Below are 24173 nucleotides of genomic sequence, written 5' to 3'. Positions count from 1 at the left end.
GGAGAAGCAGCTGACAACCGCTCAGCACAACGTCTGAGCAGAGAATGGTAATATCTCAGTAGTCATCCAGGGTTCAGTTCTTCGTTTAATCCTGACCTCTTTAACTGGTGCAATATTATCAAGGATGGTAGTGAACATTGTTTTGAATTTTTCCCAGGCATCGTTTACGTCCGTGCAACTTGTTATCTCTGTCCAGTCACAACTGTGTAGCCTATTTACCAGTGTTTCTTTACTGTAGTTTCTAGTTGACCTCATTTTTATTGTCCTGTGTAGGCCTATCCTATCCCTAGTGATTTATTTGGTGCAGTAAATGATGAGATGAACACTAAGGCCTGTGGTAATGACGCCTGACTGACTAATGTTCTCTGAGCGGTTACAAAGTATGTGGTCAATTAGGGTGGCTGAGAACTGTGTGATCCAGGTTGTACTAATTAGCTGAGTGTAACTATTTAAACCTAGAATTTGCTTGTACCTTATTTTGCTGCTGAAAACGGATATTGAAGTCTCCCAGTATTAATGTCTCGCAATTTTTTTCAAGTCTGGACAAGACTCTGGAAAAGTCTTTAAGAACTAATCATGATGGGAAGACGTTAACTAGTTCCTACTAAGATGGGTTTGGTTTTGGGAAGCAGCACTTCAAACGATAGAATCTCCAGTTTATTGTTATTTAAATCAGGTCTTGGGTTGTAAGCTAAGTCATTTCTTATGTAGGCACATTCCTAAGCATTTTATATTGTAACCTTCTATTTTGACCTCGTCGTCAGTCTTTGTTTTATATATTTTATTTAAAACAGTACAGAACAGTAAATAAATAAAATAATAAAGGACCTATCCGGCAACAGATGTAATAACTTTCCATTGCCTAAAAAAATCACAACACACACAACCCCGTGTGGGTTCCCATCATCCCTCCCCCTTATCCCCCTCCTAATCTAAATCAAACAGGTTTACCACAGCAACCTGCATTAATCTTGCAGACATGTTGACATATATACATTAATATTACACTTGTCATTCTAGTCCACAAAGGGTATTACACGACCATAAGACTGCTTGAACAATGTACTAACAACAGTCATAGTTTAGGTATGTATCAGAATAATCAGCACATTACCACAACATGAATACATTTAGCACACACTAAGTCATTCACTGCAGGTAATGACACCTATTCCTAAAATTCTTCCCAGCACAAACGTGTGGGAAGCCTCAACCCCCCCCCCCTCCTTTTTGCCTTTCTCACCCAAACCTACTCTCAACCAAACATACAAATTATACAGTAAAGAAAATGAATACAACATCTTATCACATTGATACAGTACATGTATATACAATAGCCCATTTCGCAGCATCCTTAAGTAATAACAAAGATACTAAAGTGAACGTTGGGACACCCTCTTATTACATAGGTTCTGTACATGTGTATACAAGAGGCCACATAACAGCAGCCCCCTCACAACGAACACTACCTTTTTTTTTTTTATAGTGTGAATACATAGGTATAATATACATACCCAATACTAGACAATATTCTATAAAACATAAGGATGCTCCTCAAACCTCCACTATACAGACCCCACCCCATAATATTACACAACTTAACATAATAGTCCAAAATTCATACACACACACACCAGCGGCATACATCACCCTCAACCACACCAGCGTACCTTTGGCGCACACAGGCGTAGGCAGCAACACCTCTAAACAGGACCTAACACCTCGTACTCCACAATTTACAAACACAAGCCACTTTCATCCTAACACTGGGCACCCATGCCCCACCCCCAAGGCGCACGCTTAATGGCGCCCCAAGACACGCACTTCATTAACTGGCACTGCCATCATGCAGCATACCTGCTACGACGTGTCCCAACCCTACCTAAACCCCGCTCTCACCAGGCTAAGGTTTCCTCCCTCGCTGCCCCACTACTACTTTTGCATGCCCACCTGGACCCTGGGGACCACGTTTGCCATGCTCTTCACGCACGATACCCGTCCCACCAGGCACCTCCTGCTGTCGCTGCTCACCTCCACTAACACACCGCCCCCCCCCGCCTACCGCTACTTTCTTCCCTGAACGTTGAGCAGGCATCAGGACGTCGTCAGAGTCCGACATTGCTGCCACCCTCTTCCTCGTCCCAGCGTCCTCCTCCATGTTTGTGACCAGGATGTCCACACGATGAACCTCCACCACCACCTTCGTCGATGTCTTCTGACCAGGGGTCATTACGTTCCCGCCAGCCTCACCACCACCACCAACCGCCTCCTGCTGCCCGACCGGCAAGGACACGAGCTCCGGACTGGCCGACGGCACAGCCGGAGAGACCACATCCGTAGACGGGAACATGGTATGCAAAAGCGACGCTAATGTCGCATCCAAGTCCTCCACTTCTGCCATCGCCTGGTTCTCCCCAAAAGCCTGCTGTACCACCTGCGATGCAGGCAACTCGGGAGACCTCAGTTCCAATTCCAACTCCACCACTGGCTCCTCAGTCTCCTCACTCCAAAAGCGACCACGCCCACCATCTCCTTGTCCATGTATGGGAGCCTCCTGCCCAACGTCATTTTTTGTTCCACCGGCCGGCCTCCTGGCCTGCCCTCGCTGCCCACACTCTGCCGCCATATGATCATAGTTGCCACAGAGGCGGCACATACATCGTTGACCAGCATACGACACCATGACCTGTGTGTGGAAGTCATCCAGGTACACATACGATGGTATGGCCTGGTGTAGAGACATCTTAAGGGTAAACGAACCGTCTGGGAGACCAGCATACGCCCCAGCCACCCACTTGCCTTGTTTAGCCATGTATACCACTCCGTATCTGCTGAAAACACTGTGGAGATTCTTTGCATCGGCCTCGAAGGGCACATTGCGCAGTTTCATAAGAACATAAGAATATAAGAAAGGAGGAACACTGCAGGAGGCCTGTTGGCCCATACTTGGCAGGTCCTTTACAATTCATCCCACTACATCTACGCAGAGATCTTGAAATTGCTCAAACAGCTCCTCATACACTGGCCCCATAAGTAGTTTCACAAATATCCGGTAGACTCCATTTAATGCCACACCGTACAAATCCTTGTCCGCAATACCATAAGTGTCACGGATAATCTTGGGTAGCAATACTTGTGCAGTCTCAGACGTAATCGCCCCCCGAATAAGCTCTATACCAACAATATTCACCCGTCTCCTCACGCTGAATACCATGACCTCACTGGATAGCTTGTTAGGATGTCAGCAGAGATGTGCGAGGTACATCAACACTCCCTGGCAGCTAGGTCGCGAATGGTGCCTATGTCGTCAGTCACCGTATCATCCAACCAGGATTCAGATGGATGTAACTGCCACCCTAGTTCTGTTAGCTAGAAACCTAATCTCTGCCAATTTTGGAAAAAGTGATCTTTCGTTGACATTAATAAAGTGAAGGCCTGTTTTCATAAAACAATTATACTCATCAATATATGGCAATGAGTCATTTGTATTAAAATTAGGTAAATCAATGTCATCATTGCTAAAGGGTAACTGTGCCAAATTATATCTGTTACACACAAAATGAATTCTGGCACCATTACTATAATTGTACACATCCATAATGCACTCACCCCTTACACATTTTACATAAGGTGTCTTTTCTGTTCTTCTTTCGTACTTTAGTGCAGTGTATGCACCTGTTTGGTGGTGTTTGAGATAATAAGAATGGCTGTATTGTCTCACATTGACCTATGTATACATTACATATGGAGTTAAGGTTATCATTCCTCGCTACTAGACCGTCATTATCACCGTCATTAATCTGCCCGTTTTGCCTCTGCACAATAGTTTGAGGTCCTGGATTAGTTTGGATATAACCACTTAATAGCGCGACTATAGGAGCTGTGTGCCACTGTTTTCGTTTGGGTATGCGGTGTTGCCATACCTTGCGGCGATAGTGACATTTACATTTCTGGTAGGATGGCAACTGTTGGGCTTTTACTGTCCAGGGTGCTGTTACCCCATTCGCCTTTTCCAGCCCCCATGACTGATTTCTTTCATCATGGAATTGCAGGAGAAAGATAAATATAATTATGGCAGCCTGTACTTCCCTAATACCTGCCATTTTCACTCTTCACTCTTATTATCATACTCAACAATATTTATTTCTCTTTTCCAGTCACCTAGCAAACCCTAGTAGCTGCTCTAGCAGTCACCACTGATTACAAGTAAATTACGATTCGCTGCCTGACCACGGTAGAGTGCGGTTGTGCTCTGCACCCCTCTGCTGTTTTCAGGCGAGCAACCTTGTACCAATATGGCGCTGAGTGATAATAAATTAGACACATGTGCAACTCTTGGGTATCTTTATTGAGGAAACGTTTCGCCACACAGTGGCTTCATCAGTCCATACATAGGAGAAACTTGAAGAACAGGAGGAGAATGAGGTAATCAGTCCCTCAACCTTGAGTCGATGTGTTCAGTCCATCAATCTTGAGTAGAATACGGCAGATGAGCGGAGAAGCAGCTTATAAACCGTATGGCAGGAGAGGTGTAGCAGTCACAGGAAGTGTCACATTTGTTCAATGTGGAAGTAGGTTGTGCCCAAGAATTAGGCAAGCGAAGAATTCCTAAGTATTAAGATCTCAAGAAGTTGCAGTGTCTGACAGGTTTGTAGATGAATGGTTCACAGAACCGACATGTTGATAAATTAGACACATGAGCAACTCTTGGGTATCTTTATTGAGGAAACGTTTCGCCACACAGTGGCTTCATCAGTCCATACATAGGAGAAACTTGAAGAACAGGAGGAGAATGAGGTAATCAGTCTCGCCACTTTACGTGGGTTAAGATTCGTAATGTCCCATTTAAGGCAGATGAGGCTGACATCAGCAGTGTTTTTGAGGCATATGGGACCGTACATCTGGCACAACAGGGCAAGTGGACGGCAGGTGCTTACATTGGCCGTCTGGAGGGAACCTTTTCCCTGAAGATGACTCTGAGACATCCCATACCATTTTATGTCGTGTTGGAGGACTTCAGGACGCAAGTTATGGTATCGTACGCCGGACAGAGACGTACATGCAGAATATGTGGGGCGCCAGTTACCAGCGTGGTAGCTGTTGTTGAGAGCCCCACGCGAAAGCAAGGGCTTGGGCGCTTGTGGAGTGAAGAGGTGGAGGATTCCAAAGAGGAGAATGGCGTGTGTGAGGTAAGCTGTGACGTAAAAGGATCTGTTACTAGGCAAGGGAAAAGTACAGAAGTGCAAGTGCAGGAGGTGGTGCAGGCTCTAGAGGAAGAGCTTCAGGAAGTGTTGAGGACATTGACGCCGCCTGCAGAGGATGTTCCTGAGCTGGTGAGAGGCACGGCGTTGCCTGTAGAGGAATGTAATGATAAAAACCATAGCAGGGTTGACGGGCCAACTAGTAAGCGTGAGTTGTCGCCGTGTGCTGTGGAACGAGACGTGGTGGAGGTGGAGGTAAATCGTGAGGGAACCTCAGAAGATAACATGGATGTGGAGGGCATCACGAGGAAGAGAGCGGCGGCGTCAGACTCAGATGATGTCCTGACGCCGGTGCAGAGGTCTGAGAGGAAGGAAGAGCACTGTCGAGGCAGTCACGATAAGAGGCATCGAAAAAAAGGGGGGGGGGTTGATGGTGTGAAGCCTTGTGCTGGCTCTGGGACAGGAGGCCCTGGGATGAATGAAGAGAGGCGGAAGGGTTTGAAAATATAAAGAGGCCTTAGGTGTATGACTGTGAACGTAAATGGACTGTGTAATAGTGTGAAGAGGGATTGGTTTCGAATGTTTCTGTATAAATATAGGGTGGATGTAGTGTTCCTGCAAGAACACAATTTCAAGGAGGGAAGAGAGCTCGAGGTGAAGGGGTTTCAGGTTGACTCTGCCATCTGCACGTCTGAAAGGTGGTGTGGGTATATTGATCAGGGAGGCGAGCCCGTTTGTGTTGCTAAGAAGTGAGGGGGGAGGGGGGAGGGGGGGAGAGTATTGTGCGTGGATGGGTGGTGGATGGGGCAGAGGGTATCCTTTGTAAGTGTGTATGCACCAACAGAAAATGATGTGAGAGTAAAAAGGGATTTTGTATGTGAAGAACTAGTTTTCTTCTTAGGTGGTTTACCTGCAGTGGCCATCGATGGTGGGGACTGGAACTGCGTAATTAGGAGGGCTGACGTGGAACCAAAAGGGGCGGGGCACGTGTCGGCGGCCTTGCGAGATCTTTTGAGGGATATTCAGTTGCGGGATGCGGTTGGAGGAGGGGCGTGGGAGGTAGAGCACACTTTTGTAAGACGGGGTTACGCTGCTAGGTTGGATAGGCTTTATATATCTGAAGGGGTTGGGTTGACATTTTTCCGTACAATAGAAGTAGCTTATTCGGATCATCGGGCAGTAGTAGCAGAGGTGGGGTGGGAGTCACTAGCAGGTATATCTAGGGGATATTGGAAGTTAAATGCAAGTGTGTTAGGCGATGAGGAGGGGATAGAGGGATTTGCAACGCTGTGAGAGGGGTTACGTGCAGAGGTAAATGGGGTAGAGGATGTGGTGATGTGTTGGGATGGTGTGGCTAAAGAACAGATTAAGCAATATTACGTAAAGGAAGGGAAACGTATCAATTCTTTAAAATATGGGCTTGCCAACTATTTAGAGGATAGGTTACAGAGTTGTTATGCGAGGGGGGCGGTGGCGGGCACTTATCCAATGGATGATATTATGGCAATTAAAGGGAGGCTGCGTGAGGTACAGGATGAGAGGTTCCAAGCAGTGCGGGTACAGGTGGGGGTGGAAGAGGTGTTATGGGGCGATAGACCTTCATCGTGCATATTGCGTAGGCAGAAACAAAGACAGCAGGCAATGACTATTCCATGGTTGGAGGTTCATGAGTCGATAGGAGGGTACAGGGAGGGGCAGGTCATACAAGCTACGGAAGGAATGGGGGCGTTTGCTGATAAGTGGTATGAGAAGTACTGGCATCGAGAAGGGGTAGAGGATGGGGTTTTAGAACAGGTGTGTGGGAGTGTGGTATGTCAGTTGCATAACAGTGATAGGGAAGCACTGGGTGGGGAAATAACTGAGGGAGAAATATGGAGGGCTTTAAGTGGAATGCGAAAGGGCAAAGCACCGGGAATTAATGGACTCCCAGCAGAGCTTTATCAGCAGCATTGGGAATTAATGAGGCATTTTTTGGTTAGGTTATTAAATTGCATGAAGGAGAGAGGTGAGCTGGGTGAGAAGCAGGCAACGGCTGTCGTTGTATTGGTACCGAAGGGTAAGGGGCAGCATACACTTCGGGATTACTGGGCGATCTCGTTATGCCCAGATTACAAATTGTTTGCGAAGATTTTGGGAAATTGGGTCAAGTGTGTGGTGGGGCGGGTAGTATCAAAAACTCAGTTTGGTTTGCCAGGGAGGTCTATGGTGGAGGGGCATGGGTTACTTAGGGATTTCGTGGAGGCAAAAGGGGGGGAGGGGGGTAGGTTTGGTGGCGCTCAATTGGCAAGGGGCATACGATAGAGTGGATTGGAAAGCATTGAAAGCCATCCTCAGGGGTCAGGGGTTTGGGGAAGAAATAGTGGGATGGGTTGAGGCGTTGTATGGAGGTGCAATGGCGAGGGTACAGATTAATGGTCGATTGGGTGGGAAGATTGTAATGGGTAGGGGACTTAGGCAGGGGTGTCCTATGTCACAATTATTGTTTGCGTGCGTACAGGACTCCTTTTATAGATTGGTGGAGCAGCGTATGTGTCACATAGAGGGATCAGGGTGTGAGGTTGCGAGGGTTTGGCCAGTTATAATTGGGTATGTGGATGATACAACTGTTCTGATCAGGGAGGGGTTTGTCAATGGACACATTAGATGTGGTAGTACAAATGTTCGCAGGGGCAACTGGTATGAGGGTAAATTCAGATAAATCCATGGTCATGGGGTTAGGAGCTTGGGCGGGTAGGGTTGATTGGGGTAGTGCAGTTGTGAGGAGGCAGGTGAATTCGTTAAAAATTTGCGGTCTTATTCATGCAGATGATCTAACTGTGGCACGCATGGAAAACTCGATTAGGATGGTATTATTATTATTATTATTATTATAATCAAAAAGAAGTGCTAAGCCACAAGGGCTATACAGCTCTGCAGGGTAGGGAAGGAAGCGAGGGTATTGGATGGCAGAAGGGAGGAGGGATGATCAGTAGGTTACAGAAAACAGCGTGGCAGGGGATAGTACGGGGGTAGAGGGTAGCAAGAGATTGAAGTAGAAAGGGCTGAAGGTATCAGAATTTGTGAAGTAAGTCAGTTGTTGAAAAAAAGTCAATGAGAGAGTCCGGATGAAAGGTGGGTCCATCAGCGAGAAGGGAAGGTAAAGGGAAAGCAGCGGAGCGAAGACGACGACGGAGGTAAATTCTGCGTGCTCGTTGATAAAGTGGGCAGTCCAACAGAATGTGGCTGACTGATAATGGAGCTTGGCAATTCTCACAGAGAGGAGCAGGGCGCCTCTCCATGAGATATCCATGAGTAAGACGAGTATGGCCAATGTGAAGATGGGAGAGAGTAGTCTCCCAACCTCGACACTGGTGATAAGAAGACGGCAAGTAACCTATACTTGGTTTAATAGATTGAAGTTTGTTGCCGAGCATAGTAGACCAACGGTGTTGTCAACGGGTGTGAAGGTGGGAAGATATTGCAGCAAAATAGTCCGTAAATGGAATACCTCTATATGAAACTGGTAGGTCATGTACTGCTGACTGCGCAGCAGTGTCTGCCTGTTCATTGCCCTGTACGTCAACATGACCAGGGACCCAACAAAAAACAATATCTTTATGCTTGGTAAAGATGCGGCGTAGCCAAAGTTGGATACGGAGGACTAAGGGGTGAGGTGTATCAAATTTCTGTATAGCCTGTAAAGCACTAAGGGAGTCTGAGACAACCACAAATGATGACACAGGCATAGATGCAATACGGATAAGTGCTGCAAGGATGGCATACAATTCAGCAGCAAAAAATACTAGCCGAAGATAGTAAATGCCCTCGTACGACGCTGTCCGGAAACACTGCTGCGAATCCTATGCGTCAGAAGACTTAGAGCCATCTGTGTACACAGCAATGACATGAGAATGAGAGTGAAAGTGGTCAAGAAAAAGAGAGCGGAAAGCGACCATAGACAGTTGGGCTTTCGAGCAAGGGAGAGAGAAAGAACAGACTCGAACAGCTGGAACTTCCCAGGGGGGTAGGGAAAAGTGAGATGCTACATGAACATAGAAAGGTGGTAATTGAAGAGAAGACAAGAGCGAATGAAGGTGAAGAGAGAAGGGACGGGGTAAACAGGGGCGGCGAACAAATAATGTCTACTAATATCAGTGACCATTCTATAAATGGAAGGATTGCGGAGATCAGAGCGTACATAGTAGCGAAGGCAATGGGCATCACGGCGATCGGATAAGGATGGAACGTTCGCTTCTGCATAGAGGCTCTCGACAGGGGAAGAGCGAAAAGCACCAAGGCATAAACGTAATCCTTGGTGATGAATGGGGTTAAGGCTAGAGAGAGTAGCAGGAGATGCCGCTGAATAGATCTGGTCACCATAATCAAGTTTCGATAAAATAAGGGTGGAATGTAGGCGAAGGAGGGTTCGACGATCAGCTCCCCATGAAAGATGAGCAAGGGTTTTAAAAAGGTTCAGCCGGCTGTGACAAGTTGCCTTCAGAGAGGTAAAGTGAGGTTTCCAGGATAACCTACGATCAAAGAGGCCCAGAAACTTGACTGTATCACGTTCAGGGATACGGGAGCCATAGAGGTACAAATTCAAATTCAAATTCAAAGTTTATTCTCTATAAAGATTACAATGTTGAATTTACAGAATTTGGTTGTTGTGTGGTTTACATGTAGTTAAATAATGATTACAGAGTGTACCACTAGAACGCCTAGCATGGCTAGGCATTTCGGGCAGACTTAGTTTAATTCTTTATTTTAAAATATTACAAATTATGAGGTAAGTTGGTATTATGGCTAAGTGACTAAATACTAGTTTGTGAGTTTAGCAATGTGAATGCTTTTGTTTTGGCACAGTACATAGTTTCAGTATTGGAGTATCATAGGATTCATTATTTTAAGATTGAGATTAATATTTCTGTTTATGGTCAAATGGGTGAGTGAGTGTAAGTGTGAACCACCAGGTGGTATTCGTGTAGTTAGTTGATGGGGTTTATCAGGGAGATAAGATGTTTTCTAATGGTAGTTTTGAAGGTGATGAATGTGTCTGCAGTTCTAGAGTTCTCAGGTAGGGTGTTCCAGATTTTAGGGCCTTTGACATACATTGAATTTTTGTAAATGTTTAGTTGGACATGGGGAATGTCGTAGAGATGTTTGTGTCTGGTGTTATGCCTGTGGGTTCTGTCACAACTATCAAGAAAGCGTTTTAGGTCAAGGTTGATATTGGAGTTTAAGGTCCTGTAGATGTAGATTGCACAGTAGTAAGTGTGGATGTACTGAACAGGGAGTAAGTTTAGATCTATGAAGAGTGGGAGGGTGTGTTGCCAGGGATGGAATTTAGTGATTATTCTTACTGCAGCTTTTTGTTGGGTTATTATTGGCTTTAGGTGTGTTGCTGCAGTTGATCCCCAAGCACAAATAGCATAGGTGAGGTATGGATAAATAAGTGAGTGGTATAGTGTGCGAAGGGCATTTTGCGGCACATAGTATCGTATCTTGGAGAGGATCCCAACTGTTTTGGATACTTTTTTGGTTATGTGTTGGATATGGGTGCTGAAATTCAGGTTGTTGTCAAGGTATAGGCCTAGGAATTTGCCCTCATTATGTCTGGTAATTAGAGTGTTGTCGATCTTAATGTTAATTTGTGCATCTCCTGCTCTGCTACCAAACATAATATAGTAGGTTTTTTCAATGTTAAGCGTAAGTTTATTGGCTGTCATCCAAGTCGATATTTTGATCAGCTCCTCGTTAACAATGGTGTGGAGGGTGGCATGATTAGGGTGAGAGATGACATAAGCCTTGTCGTCAGCAAAGAGAATTGGTTTCAGGTGTTGGGATACGTTTGGAAGATCATTGATGCATATGAGGAAGAGCAGGGGACCAAGGACACTTCCTCTGCGGAACTCCAGTATCAAGTGGCCGTGTTGTTGATGCTGTGTCTTTAATGGTAACATACTGATACCTATTAGTAAGGTAAGATTTGAAATAAGCAAGCGCATGGCCTCTTATACCGTAATGGTCAAGTTTGTGGAGTAGGATGTCGTGGTCTACTGTGTCAAAAGCTTTTCTTAGGTCAATAAAAATTCCTAGTGGATATTCTTTATTTTCCAATGCTGTGTAAAGCAGATCTAGCATTTTTATGATTGCATCATTAGTGCTTTTATTTTTCCTAAATCCAAATTGGCAGGGGTTGAGTATGTTTTGTGCTGTTATAAATGAATATAGTCTCCTGTGCACGAGTTTCTCAAAGATTTTGGATAGCAATGGTAAGTTTGATATTGGCCTATAGTTGTTTAAGTCTGTAGGGTCACCACCTTTATGTATTGGTGTAACCCTTGCCATCTTGAGTAGTTTCGGGAAGGTGCTAGTTTCTAGTGACTTGTTAAAAAGTAATGAAATAGCATGCGAGAGGATATGGGCCGCTCGCTTGTATAGTAATGGTTGGACATTAGACAGATTCCCTGAGTTGTTTTTAAGTGACTTTATAATCTCGGTGACTTCCGAGGGCTCAGTTGGTGCAAGATAGAAGGAATTTGGGAAATTCCCATCTAGGTAGTCCCCGGCATGGGCATTAGTATGTGGGATTTTATTGGCGAGATTAGATCCTATGGTTGAGAAGAAGTCGTTTATCTTGTTAGCTGTGTCAGTGGGATGTAGTGGTGTTTCATTAGGTTTAGTTAGGACAATATTCTTGGTTTTTTTCAGTTTGTGGGTCCCTAGAATCTGAGAGAGTGTTTTCCAGGTCTTTTTTATATCTCCTCTAGCGTCTGTGAATCTACTGGAGTAGTATAGTTGTTTGGCTTTCTTTATTACTTTGGTGAGAACTGATGAATAGTGTTTAAGAATATCTTTGTGTATTAAGCCATGTCTATATTGCTTTTCATATTGGTGTTTCTTGTCAATGGATTTCAGAATGGTGCTGGTTAGCCATGGGCAACCAAGCCGTTTGTTTGTGATCCGTTTCGTTTTTATAGGACAATGTTTGTTGTATAGTCTAAGTAATTTGTTAAGAAAAATGTCTGTCCAGTCATCAATACCATTGGCCTTGGAGAATTCTGTAGGCCAGTCAACAATCTCTAGGTCAGTTGTGAACTTCCTTATTGAGGCCTCGTCATGGAGTCTAAATGAGACTTTGTTGTATTCAAGTGGTGGTTTATTAATGTTTGTCAGGAGGAAGGTAGGGTAGTGGTCTGTAGTGCTATCTGTGATTATCCCTGATTTAAGGGGGGCTAGTATATTGGTCCATATGTGGTCTATTATGGTTGCACTTGTCTCAGTGAGCCTGGTTGATTTAGTTATTGTTGGTATGAGAAGTGTGTTGTTCATATTGTTGATGAAATCAGTTACAGGCTGATCATCTAGTAAGCCAAGGTTGATGTTGAAGTCTCCAGCTAAGAGAAGGTGGTGCTTATTCATTTGTCTGTTTGTTATTAGTGACTTTAATTTCTCACTGAAATTTGGGATGTTTGTGAGAGGTATCCGGTAAATGGCACCGATTGTTATAGGTGTCATAAGGTTTTTTACAGTAAAATTAGCAAAAATGTATTCCCCATATTCATCACTAAAGCAAGTGGTGCTAATACAAGATAATTGGTTAGAGTAATAGATTGCAATACCACCCCCAACTTGGTTTGGTCTGCAGTTGTGAATTGCTGTGTATCCTGGTAGAGGGTAGATATATATTGTGTCCTGCTTAAGCCAGGTCTCAGTAAGAATAATGCAGGAGAAGGGTGTCTTTAGTGATTCAAAGAGTGCCAGGAGGTCATCATAGTGTTTGCTTAAGGACCTGATGTTGTAGTTAAGTACTGATAGGCTTTTAGCATTGTTTAGGATAGTGCTGGCTTGTGATGCTGTGTAAGAAAGGCAGTTACTTTCCAATAGGTTTTGATTGGGTGTCAGATTATGGAGGTTTAGATCAGGGTCAACGTGATCAACCATCTTCTAGGTTTAAATTATGGTTATTTATATCCTAAGTTAAGTGTTGAGTTCTAGTACTGATATCTGTAGTGGTGGGAAGCTTGGATAAGTATATAGCTAGAGTATTTTGGTCATATAGAGTATAGTCACTACTACACATAATGAAGTTGATGTTGTCTATGTGTTGTGCTGGAATGAACTAAAGTACAACTAGGTATAAACAAGTAATATAAAAATACAAATTTAAAATAGAATAAGACTCTCACTTGTAATTGCACTAAGGTCTAACATAATGACTTTTGTTGAGTCTATGTTTTGAGCTAGGATGATCGGATATGACAGAGCGTCTAGTGAAAGTAATTTTGTGGGTTTTAGTGCTGGAAAATTTAAACCCACTTGTGGTGGCCCAATTGGAAACATGGTCGACTGCATGCTGGAGAGAAACTGTAATGAGGTGACAGTCAGCGCCTGCACAGGCAATAGCGAAGTCATCAACATAGAGTGATGACCAAATATTTGATGGAAGACTAGAGGCCAAATCATTAATAGCAAGGAGAAAAAGTGTTGTGCTCAGAACACATCCCTGGGGGACACCTTCAGCTTGGATAAAGTCCGGGGAGAGCACATTATTAACCCGAACACGGAAATGCCTGTCAGTTAAAAAGTTCATAAGGAAGGATGGTAGATTGCCTCGAAGGCCTAAGGAGTGGGCTTGGGCTAAAATATTATACCTCCAAGTTGTGTCATATGCCTTCTCAAGGTCAAAAAATATGGCAATAACTGAGTGGTTATTCGCAAAGGCATTACGAACATACGTATCCAAGCGTAGTAAGAGGTCTATGGTAGAACGTCCCTTACGAAAGCCATATTGACGAGTGGAGAGACTGTTGTGTGTCTCTAAATACCACACTAAACGTCTATTTACTAGGCGTTCCATCAATTTGCAAACTGCACTGGTAAGAGCAATGGGACGATAGTGGGAGGTTTCATGTCCCGTAGTGCCTGGTTTGCGGAAAGTGAGAACAATGGCGGATTTCCACAGCTGTGGAAGAACTCCTTGTGACCAAATAAGATTGTAAAGGCGTAATAGGACTGCAAGGGCTGACTGATGTAAATGTTGTAGCATACGAATATGAATGTCGTTGGGCCCAGCTGCCGATGATCGGCAAGCTGAGAGTGTTGCCTCCAGTTCTTGAAGTGTAAAAGGCACATTATACTGTTCTTCTCTGAGAGAAGAAAAGTCCAAGGGTGCTAACTCTCTGGCAGACTTTGAGGAAAGAAATGAGGGGCATAGATGGAGTCCCTGAGAAATACGGACCAGATGATTGCCAATTTCATTGGCAACATCTAGTGGGTTTGCTATATCAACACCGGCAACCCGCAGAACAGGAGCCGGGTCAGGAGAATATTTACCACTCAGTTTTCGTACTTTTTTTCCAGACTGCACTCATAGAGGAAGCAGAGGTGATGGTGGAGACATAATCTCGCCAGCAAGTGCGTTTAGCGTCACGGATGACACGGCGAGCGATCGCACGCTTCTGCTTAAAATCAAGAAGTCTCTCTGTGGTTCTATTGTACCGGTACCTGCCCCATGCAGCGCGTTTCAAACGTACTGCACGAGCACATGCAGGAGACCACCAAGGCACGCATTTCTGAGAATGCCTGCCCGAAGTTTGGGGTATAGAATGAGAAGCTGCGGTTAAAACGGAGGACGAGAAGAGGTGTAAAAGCTCATCAATGGAGGATGAAGAAGGAACCTCTCTAAAAACAGTTAGGTGTGAGTAAAGGTTCCATACACAACCATTCTCTCTTTATTCTGCTACATAGGCCATTAACATTGACAGTCATACACCGAAGGCCTTTTAAATTTTCCACCCCTGCCTCTTCTCCTCACTCTTTTCACCACTAGAATTAGTATTTCTTTATGTGATCTTCACAATACCTTCTTTTCCCCCTCCCTCCTTCCGATGTCTCTTATCATGACCACCCCCATCGCCACCTCTTCCCTCTCCTACCACCCCAATCTGCTTCCCAGGCCTCTGCGAGTCTGACGTAGCTGCCTGTTTCCTTGTTGCAATCATGTCCCCCATAACATGGTCTGGGGAAGCCTCACGGTGAACCTCAACATCCACCTTACAATGATTTATTAATCCCACTGACGTCTCCGTCACATCATCATTCCCCAAATTCTCATATCGTTGACAAGCTGGAAGCGATAAATCTCCAGCTACTTCTTGCTCAGATGTAACTCCCTCCTCAGGCGGTGACAAGGTCTTTAAAACTTCCTCCAATTCTTCCTCTATGTCCAACACTTCCTCCCGTGGTACCATCCCTGCAGAAGTCACTGGAGGAGATTCTGGGGCAGGGAACTGAGCGGGGACTCACCCCCAGTCCTAAAAGCTTGCTCCACCATCTCGCTCCACAAACGACCACGCCCTCCATCAGGTGATTGATCCTCACCTGCCACCCGTAAGACAGGGGCTGCGTCTTCTACCACAGGTTCAAGCACGCGTCTTTTCTTCTCACATGCTGCAGCTATGTGGCCATACTCACTACATAGGCGACACGTACGCCTTTGCCCGGGATATAAAACCATGACCTGTGTCCTGAATTCCTGAAGATAAACGTAAGACGGTATGGGATGTCTCAATGTCATTTTAAGGTTAAAAGTGCCTTCTGGCAAACCTGCGTAGGCGCCTGCTACCCACATACCATGCTGGGCAAAATGAACTGTCCCATATTTCTCCAAGACTTTTCCGATATCAGCTTCATCCGCCTCAAAGGGAACGTTACGTAACTTTGTCCAGGTATAATGCCTGGATACATCACTCATTCTCACACGTACAGCAGGTGTAACATCAAGACTCACGTCCTTGAAACGATTAACCAACGATTCATATACCGTTTCAATGAGCAGTTTCACGAATATTCTATGTGCTCCATTTAAAGCCACTCCGTATAATTCTCCATCTTGAATTCCATACTTCTCTCTGATGATCTTAGGTAAGAGAACCTGCGCTGAACTAGGCAAAATCGTCCCTCGGAGAAGCTCAATACCAATAGTATTAATCCGGCGTCTATGACAAACCGCCATGTTGACAGCAGTAATTTTCCGGAGGTGCCAACAGAGGCGCGACTGCACCACCTCACACCAATGCAGCCAGGCAACTGAGGAGCGTTTGCGCAGTAGGTCCAGTCAGCCCGAAAGCGAAAAGGACAATCAATACATGAGGATTGGTTGTAAATGATATGGTCATACGCCACGAGTGGTGAAACGCTTTTTATTTTTTTTTAATAAATATCCTGAACTGTACACGAAAGTCCTTTTCCACAAACAGAAGAGGATCATTAAAGCTGCAGGTCAAGGCCCCTCAGGGAAGGTTCCTTGATTTTGGTGAGGGGGCTGGAATTGGATCTGTGCTCCAGTTCCCCGAATTAAGCCTGAATGCCTTCCACATCCCCCCCCCAAGTGCTGTATAATCCTACGGGTTTAGCTCTTCCCCCTTGATTATAATAATAATAATGCAGGTCAAGAGTACACCAGAAAACTTGGGTTTTATAATCCCTATGATATTTTAATCCCGAAAATAGAGATCAAAGTAAACTTTCACTGTATCTACAAGGATAGATACTCCAAGTGCATGTACACCAGTGTATATACACTAAGACAGACAATGCCTATCTGTGCATATACAAAGAAATATATATCTCGGTGTGCTGAAAATATTATAAATACTGACAAGCTGATGAGTGAGACACTTGCCCACCTCAAATACTATTCCTCCAAGGTTGATGGACTGAATACATTATCTTCATTTCGCTACTACTACACCTGCTGCTTCTATATTTGACTGAAGAAGCCCACTGTGTATGTGAAACCTTTCAACAATAAAGATACCCATCTGCTGCATTACTGCATTACTCATACCTTGGAGTACAGAATATGTACTGATAGATACACAACTTTTGGTGTATATGCACTGGGATATGCACATCTCTTTGTATTAAAAGCCTAAAACTACATTTTTTATTTCTATGATTAGTTCCTAAAATCTGTAATCTATCAAATTAGTGTAATAATGTGCTGACTTATGATTTCCGCCACCTGCCCTGTCGGCGTGGATTCTAAAGGTCTCTACTACTTGATTACAATGACCCTATGGGATTTCTTGAACTCAAGAAATGAGTGGTCATAACTCCCTACCTCGTTCGGCTTACCTGGCGGTTCGTATTATGCACCACTCATTCTCATTACTCCCCCTGATATCTTGGTTTCTGCTTCCCCCTCTCTCTGGTGTTACAGGGAATTCATGTGGAATCGTGCCACCAATGACATATCCAACTGGGGATCTGTATAAACCAATTCCTTCCTTAAAAGTCCGTCGTGTGGACAGAAAGTCATCTATTTGGCCGGCTCTCACCAGGATACCTACATTGGCTCTACGCCAAGGTCCTTCACTCGCTTGGCTGCTGCAGCAAGACTTCTGGCCATAATTGTCGTTGGTAGCCGTTGGTAGCGTCTTTACTACCAAAGCTGTAATACTTCGATGTCCACCTAATATAATGGTGACATCTACAACAATTGTCTCTTGGCATACTGGTAATTAGCATCAGTAGTTTGGTAGTGTCGGACTGAATCAAATGCTTTGCCCTTGAGCTGTGACCGTAAATACTGCGATTTGACTGCATCCGACAAATGATATCTGTCATCTATCTGGGCCTTAAGTGATAGGATGAGGGAACAGAGGGGGGGGGGTTGTACCCACACGGAGTTGTAAGTGTGGTGTGTAATGTTAGCTGTAGGTAGGATTGGGTTAATTTTATAGCCCTACATGAGTTTTATATATTATATTTTTGTACTGTCATGTTTTAAATAAAATATAAAAAAGAATAGGTCAAGCTTGAGTGAGTGTGGTTGAGGAGGTGGGCATCGAAGAAGTGGCAATCCTGTGACTTACTACAACTAAGTCCCACTTACCTCAGAGGTGTAACTAACCTTGATGAGTAATAATTGGTTTTAGTTACACCTAACCCAAATTAATTGCACGTAATAATTCAGATTAATATCTGTAAACCTCATGCAGGTAATTTCTCACTGTGCCAGGTTTATAAATAAAGATACTATATGCAAACAATGTGTAGTTGAGGCCAGAGTTGGGCAGCCAAGTGTCAGTCCTACCCGACAGAGGAAGATATGTATCCTCTGATGATTTAGTAAGACGACTTGTTAACTCCCAAATAACCTACTCTCTTGAGATGCAATTTTAGACGTTTCAAACCCTCCTGGACTAAAATCAAGTCACGGCTTGATAATGCTCTGACTTGATAATGGTGCATGAAAGACTGAAAACACTTAAACGTTTTCCATATTTGTGAATTGTTCTAGCTACAGCATTTTCACTTTTATTCTTCAGGTATGTTAGTGTCACAGTTGTCTCTGTCTTTAAAGGTACAGCAGGGTATGTTCACATATTTAAGAGACTGTAAGGACATCACAATAACTTCTTTGCTATCGTGAAGGTCCTGAATGGAGTTATAATGAGTATAATTTCTCTATTCTCGAGTTACATTAGGATGTCATTATTGACTCGTAGGACAGGAAGAGGTGTTAGGATCTTTGTACATTATCTGTGGAAAATTTGACATAATTTTCCTAAATAAATAATGTATAAATTTCAGTTATGTAAATAATGTGTAAAATGTGTTGCTGCTCTAAATTTAATTTTCGAGTGAAAAAAATCCAGCAGCCACAGAGAGAGGGAGAGGGGGAGGACGCCAAAATAAAAAAAAAAATGGGGGACGGCTGGTCACTATAATTGCCGAGTGGAATCGGACTCACCAGGGTGCTGGTGGCTTGCCTCCAACACGCCTTGGATAAGTAACGCTCACGCATTATGTACAGTAGTTTTACGTTGGCCTTCATAATTTCTAACTGTCTAAGTATCGATAGGGTGTATTCCATCTTTTCTCCAAATGGTAAGTGTAAATATTAAAAATTTATTTATTGTGTTCACCATATGCTGTTATAGTTTTAAAATCAAGTGCAATAGACCCTATCACGTGTTCACTTAAGTCCCAAACAATTATACAGTCCACGAATGCAATTTTACCAGAGTTACTGGTTTTCTTAAATATTAATGTATAATAGGTCCCGCTTGGAGTGAGTGTAGCTGAGGAATATGGACATCGGAGGAGTTACTTTTCTGCGACCTATTGTGACTTAAGCCCCACTTGCCTAAGAGGTGCAACTAAATCTAGTGAGTAATAACTGTCCTAGTTACATCTTACCCAAATTAAATGTATGTAAATAATAGTGAATTTCGCGCATGTAATTCCTCACATTACCTTTGTATTACTGAATGGCATGAATAGAGCCACGAGGAACACCGCCAGCAGAACTTTGAAGATCTTTACCTTGGAATTAGTGAAAGGCATGAAGAGAGCCATGATGAACACCGCCATCAGAGGTCCATTTACGGAGGAGGTGACAGCGACAACTGCCTGAAGAACCCCACCCAAGTTCCCCGCCAGGAAGGCAAGACCCACCGCCAGGAAGCCGTATCCCAGAGCTGTGGAGGATACACTTAAAAGATCAGAGGAAAAATACAAATACTTATTATGTTAAACAGAGTAAGGAACCAGTAGAAGCCCAGTCTTGTTATAACTCTATCAAAATTGGGAGAAATAGTTTTAAATGCTACTGAAATATTGCAGTGGAATGAAAGAGAGGAGAGCGAAACTGCAAGAACAGTGCATGCACACACCAAGAACAACCAGAACGAAACACCAAAGAGCAGACGTAACAGAATACCAAGAGAAGCTTAACAAAACACCATAAACAAACAGAACGAAACATCCAAGAACAAATGGAACAAAATGCCAAGAATAAATGGAACCAAGCATACAGAGCATAGATAGGGTAGGAAGACAAACAGTATTGTGCACACACACACACACACACCTCCATGGGTACTGAGAGAGGGAACAGAGGTGCTATGTGTACCACCAACAACAATCTTCAACACTTCTGTCGAAACAGGGCGACTACCTGAGGTATGGAAGACAGTAAATGTAGCCCTGATTTCAAAAAAAAAAAAGGAAACAACACGAAGCATTAAACTACAAACCAGTGTCAATGATATGTATAGTAAGCAAAGTCATGGAGAAGATTATCAGGAGAAGAGTGGTGGAACACCTAGAAAGGAACGAGCTTATCAACGACAGCCAGCACGGTTTCAGGGAAGGGAAATCCTGTGTCACAAACCTACTGAAGTTCTTTGACAGGGTGACAGCAGTAAGACTGTAAAAAAGCGTTTGACACAGTTCTACACAAAAGATTAGTGCAAAAGCTGGAGGACCAGGCAGGGATAGCAGGAAAGGCACTGCAGTAGATTAGGGAATACCTGTTAGGAAGACAACAGCGAGTCATGGTACATGGCGAGGTGTCAGAGTGGGCGCCTGTAACGAGCGGGGAGCCACAGAGGTCAGTCCTAGGACCAGTGCTGTTTCTGGTATTTGTGAAGGACATGATAGAAGCAATAGACTCAGAAATGTTCCTTTTTGCAGATGATGTAAAGTTGATGAGAAGAATTTAATTGGATGAGGACCAAATAGAACTACAAAGGGATCTTGATAGACTGCAAGCCTGGTCTAACAACTGGCTTCTGGAGTTCAACCCCACCAAGTGCAAAGTCATGAAGATTAGGGAAGGGCAAAGACCGCAGACCGAGTACAGTCTAGGGGGACCAGAAACTACAAATCACACTCAAGGAAAAAGATCTTGGGGTGAGTATAATGCCGGGCACATCTCCTGAGGCACACATCAACCACATAACTTCTGCAGCATACGGGCGCCTAGTAAACCTAAGAACAATATTCCAACTCCGCAATAAGGAATTGTTCAGGACCCTGTATACCGTGTACGTTAGGTCTATATTGGAGTATGCAGCACCAGTTTGGAACCCATACCTAGCCAAGCGCGTAAGGAAACTACAGAAAGTGCAAAGGTTTGCAGCATGACTAGTCCTGGAGCTAAGGGGCATGTCCTACGAGGAGAGGTTAAAGGAAATCGACCTGACGACACTGGAAGACAGGAGAGATAGGGAGGATATGATAGTGACATATAAAATACTGAGAGGAATCGACAAGGTAGACACAGATAGGATGTTCCAGAGATGGGACACAGCAACAAGGGGTCACAGTTAGAAGTTGAAGATTCAGATAAATCACAGGGATGTTAGGATGTATTTCTTCAGTCACAAAGTTATCAGGAAGTGGAACAGTCTGGGAAGTGATGTAGTGGAGGCAAGATCTATACACAGTTTTAAGAAGAGGTATGATCAAGCTCATAGAGCAGGAAGAGTGATCTAGTAGCGGCCAGTGAAGAGGCGGTGTCAGGAGCTGTGAATCGACCCCTGCAACCACAACTAGGTGAGTACAACTAGGTGAGTTCACACACACACACTAAAGCAAAAAATTAAAAGAAAATACTAAAAATTAAATAATATACTTTTAGAAATGAATGCAGTTACGGATAACTTACCCAGGAACTTGGTAAATAAGGCTTGTCTGATGCTGGTGAGTTTAGCGAACCTGGGAATGTTGGCGAAGGCATCTTCCCAGGTCACTGCTGCTTGTGAGTTGACCCCAGAGGAGATTGTGCTGAGAATGGAGGTCAGAAGTCAATAGGTGCGGGAGTTAGTGTCTTTGTGTATCTTAAGAATATAAAAATGTGACACCACCTACGACTGCTGCACCTCTCCTGCCTACGGTATATAAGCAACTTCTCCACAGATATGCTGTATTCTTTTCAAGATTGATGGACTGACCACATCGACTCAAGGCTGAGGGACTGATTACCTCAAATTCCTCCTGTTCTTCACCATTCTCCTTTGTATAGACTAATAAAGCCACTGTGTGACGAAAAGTTTCTTCATAAAAGATACCCAAGTGTTGCACATGTGTCTAATTTATCAACTTATCAGTTCTCTGAACCATTCATCTACATTCCTATCTGACACAGCAACATCTTGGGATCTTAATACAGGGAATTCTTCACTTGCCTAACCCTTGGGCACGACCTACTTCCACACTGGAAAAATGTGATACCACCTACGACTACTGCACCTCTCCTGCCTATGGTACATAAGCTACTACTCTGCAGACAAGCTGTATTCTTTTCAAGATTGATGGACTGACCACATCGACTCAAGGCTGAGGGACTGATTACCTCAAACTCCTCCTGTTCTTCACCATTCTCCTTTGTATGGACTGATGAAGCCACTGTGTGGTGAAACATTTCCTCATTAAAAATACCCATGTGTTGGTAGATAAGACACATAGGCAACATTAAGGCAACTTTATTCCAAAACGTTTCGCTTACACAGTAGGCTTCTTCAGTCGAGTACAGAAAGTAGGCAGGAGCAGTAGAGATGAGAAGACGATGTAATCAGTCCATCACCCTTGAAGTCGTAGATTTGAGGTCGTCAGTCCCTCAGCCTGGAGAAGTTCTGTTCCAAAGTCTGGAACTAACTGAAGATCAAGCGACAGTGTTGAGACTTAAATACTGTCGGAAGGAGAGGTGCAGAGTAGTAGAATGTAGCTACTGGGAAGTCATGTCCCTCTTAGATCAAACGATTCTCACTTGAAAAGGTTGACCAAGGTGTTTTCTCTTCTGTACCAAGATGCCATTGTGTTGCAGTGTCTGACAGAGTGATTATCAAATGGTATACAATACCGACAGGTTGATAGATAAGACACATAGGCAACATTTAGGCAATTTTATTCCGAAACGTTTCGCCTACACAGTAGGCTTCTTCAGTAGAGTCAGACTCACACACACACCTTCATCGACCAACGATCTCGCCTCTCTAAATACCCCGTGTTGAGAGAGACTTTCCTCAGAGTGGTGGTTACTGGACCTTCGTCTTCACCATCAGGATTGGTGCGTCGGTGGCTGCCTACCCAAGGGCAGGAAGCCTCCCTCTGCACTCCTGTTGCTGTCCGAGGTCTCCACGCCTCAGACTGTATGTGTAGTCTACACGCCATACAGCTAGTGTTGCCTCTCCTCGCCGCTCACAGCCAGTGTTGCCTCTTTTCATCCAGTGGTGGTTACTGGACCTTCGTCTAGACCAGCAGGATTGGTGCGTCGGTGGCTGCCTACCCAAGGGCAGGAAGCCTCCCTCTGCACTCCTATTGCTGTCTGAAGTCTCCACGCCTCATCCTGTATGTGTGGTCTGCACGCCATACAGCCAGAGTTGCCTCTCCTCACCGTTCAGAGCATACAGTGCTCCATCAAGCTACAGCTCACCTCCTCAGTGTCCTGTGCCTCCAGCGACGGACTCCACAAGAAAACTTTAAAGTTATAACCAGGCAAGTACGTGTGTCTACTTCACACGTACTTGCCTAGCCAATTATTCTCACAGATTTGGCCGCTACATCTAATTTAAGATGCCTTCAATGCCTATCACTTCCTTCTCCCTTACCATTCCTCCTCTACCGCCAGCACCTGCCTCTACTCTGTCTACTCCTGCCTCTAAGGCCTACCCTGCCTCTACCTCTTCCAAACCCAATTCTTTCTCGCTTAACCTCAAATACTCTAAATCTGATCATGCCACTATCTGTCCTGGAAATTTATTGTACCAGATCACTGGCGCACCTCAGCTGAAAGTCTTTAAAATCAACTCAGGCTTCAAACTCCATCTTGACAGACATTCCTATGAAATGTACACCTCAACCGAGACCAGACAAAAACTTCTCAATGCAGGCTTCACTATTATTTGGACTCCTGAGCACCGCGCCAGATGCACAGTGATCGCAAAACACGTAGACTATTCTCTCCTGACTGCCTATGACACAGACAAAGAAGGCTTAATCAAAGACGTTAGTACTAAGAACAAAGTCTCTGTTGACGACATTTACAGACATGAGAAGTCTACCATCCTCAAAATCCGCTGTTCAAATCCTTCTGACGCCTCTACACTTTTTAATCAAGGAATCCTTGCCAAGACCATCCGCATTTCTCCAAACACTCTCTTCACTCCAAACTTTCACCCCATCACACAATGTCTA

At 44.3% G+C, this 24173-nt stretch overlaps 1 protein-coding gene across 1 annotated transcript in view; it reads right to left on the bottom strand.

The window, feature by feature from the left end:
• Nucleotides 1-24173, bottom strand: part of LOC138853504 (sodium-dependent multivitamin transporter-like) — an 80890-nt gene that overhangs the window by 23367 nt on the left and 33350 nt on the right. Inside the window, exons 5-6 of the mRNA XM_070090455.1 lie at nucleotides 21646-21764; nucleotides 19518-19672 (exon numbers count right to left, since the gene is read on the bottom strand). Of these exons, the coding sequence (XP_069946556.1) occupies nucleotides 19518-19672; nucleotides 21646-21764 (274 nt within the window). The remainder of the gene's footprint in view (nucleotides 1-19517; nucleotides 19673-21645; nucleotides 21765-24173) is intronic.

The sequence above is a fragment of the Cherax quadricarinatus genome, chromosome 32 (assembly GCF_038502225.1).
Source record: "Cherax quadricarinatus isolate ZL_2023a chromosome 32, ASM3850222v1, whole genome shotgun sequence".
NCBI lineage: Eukaryota > Metazoa > Arthropoda > Malacostraca > Decapoda > Parastacidae > Cherax > Cherax quadricarinatus.
The sequence above is the reverse complement of the archived record's forward strand: the minus strand, read 5'-3'. Positions and strand labels throughout refer to the sequence as shown.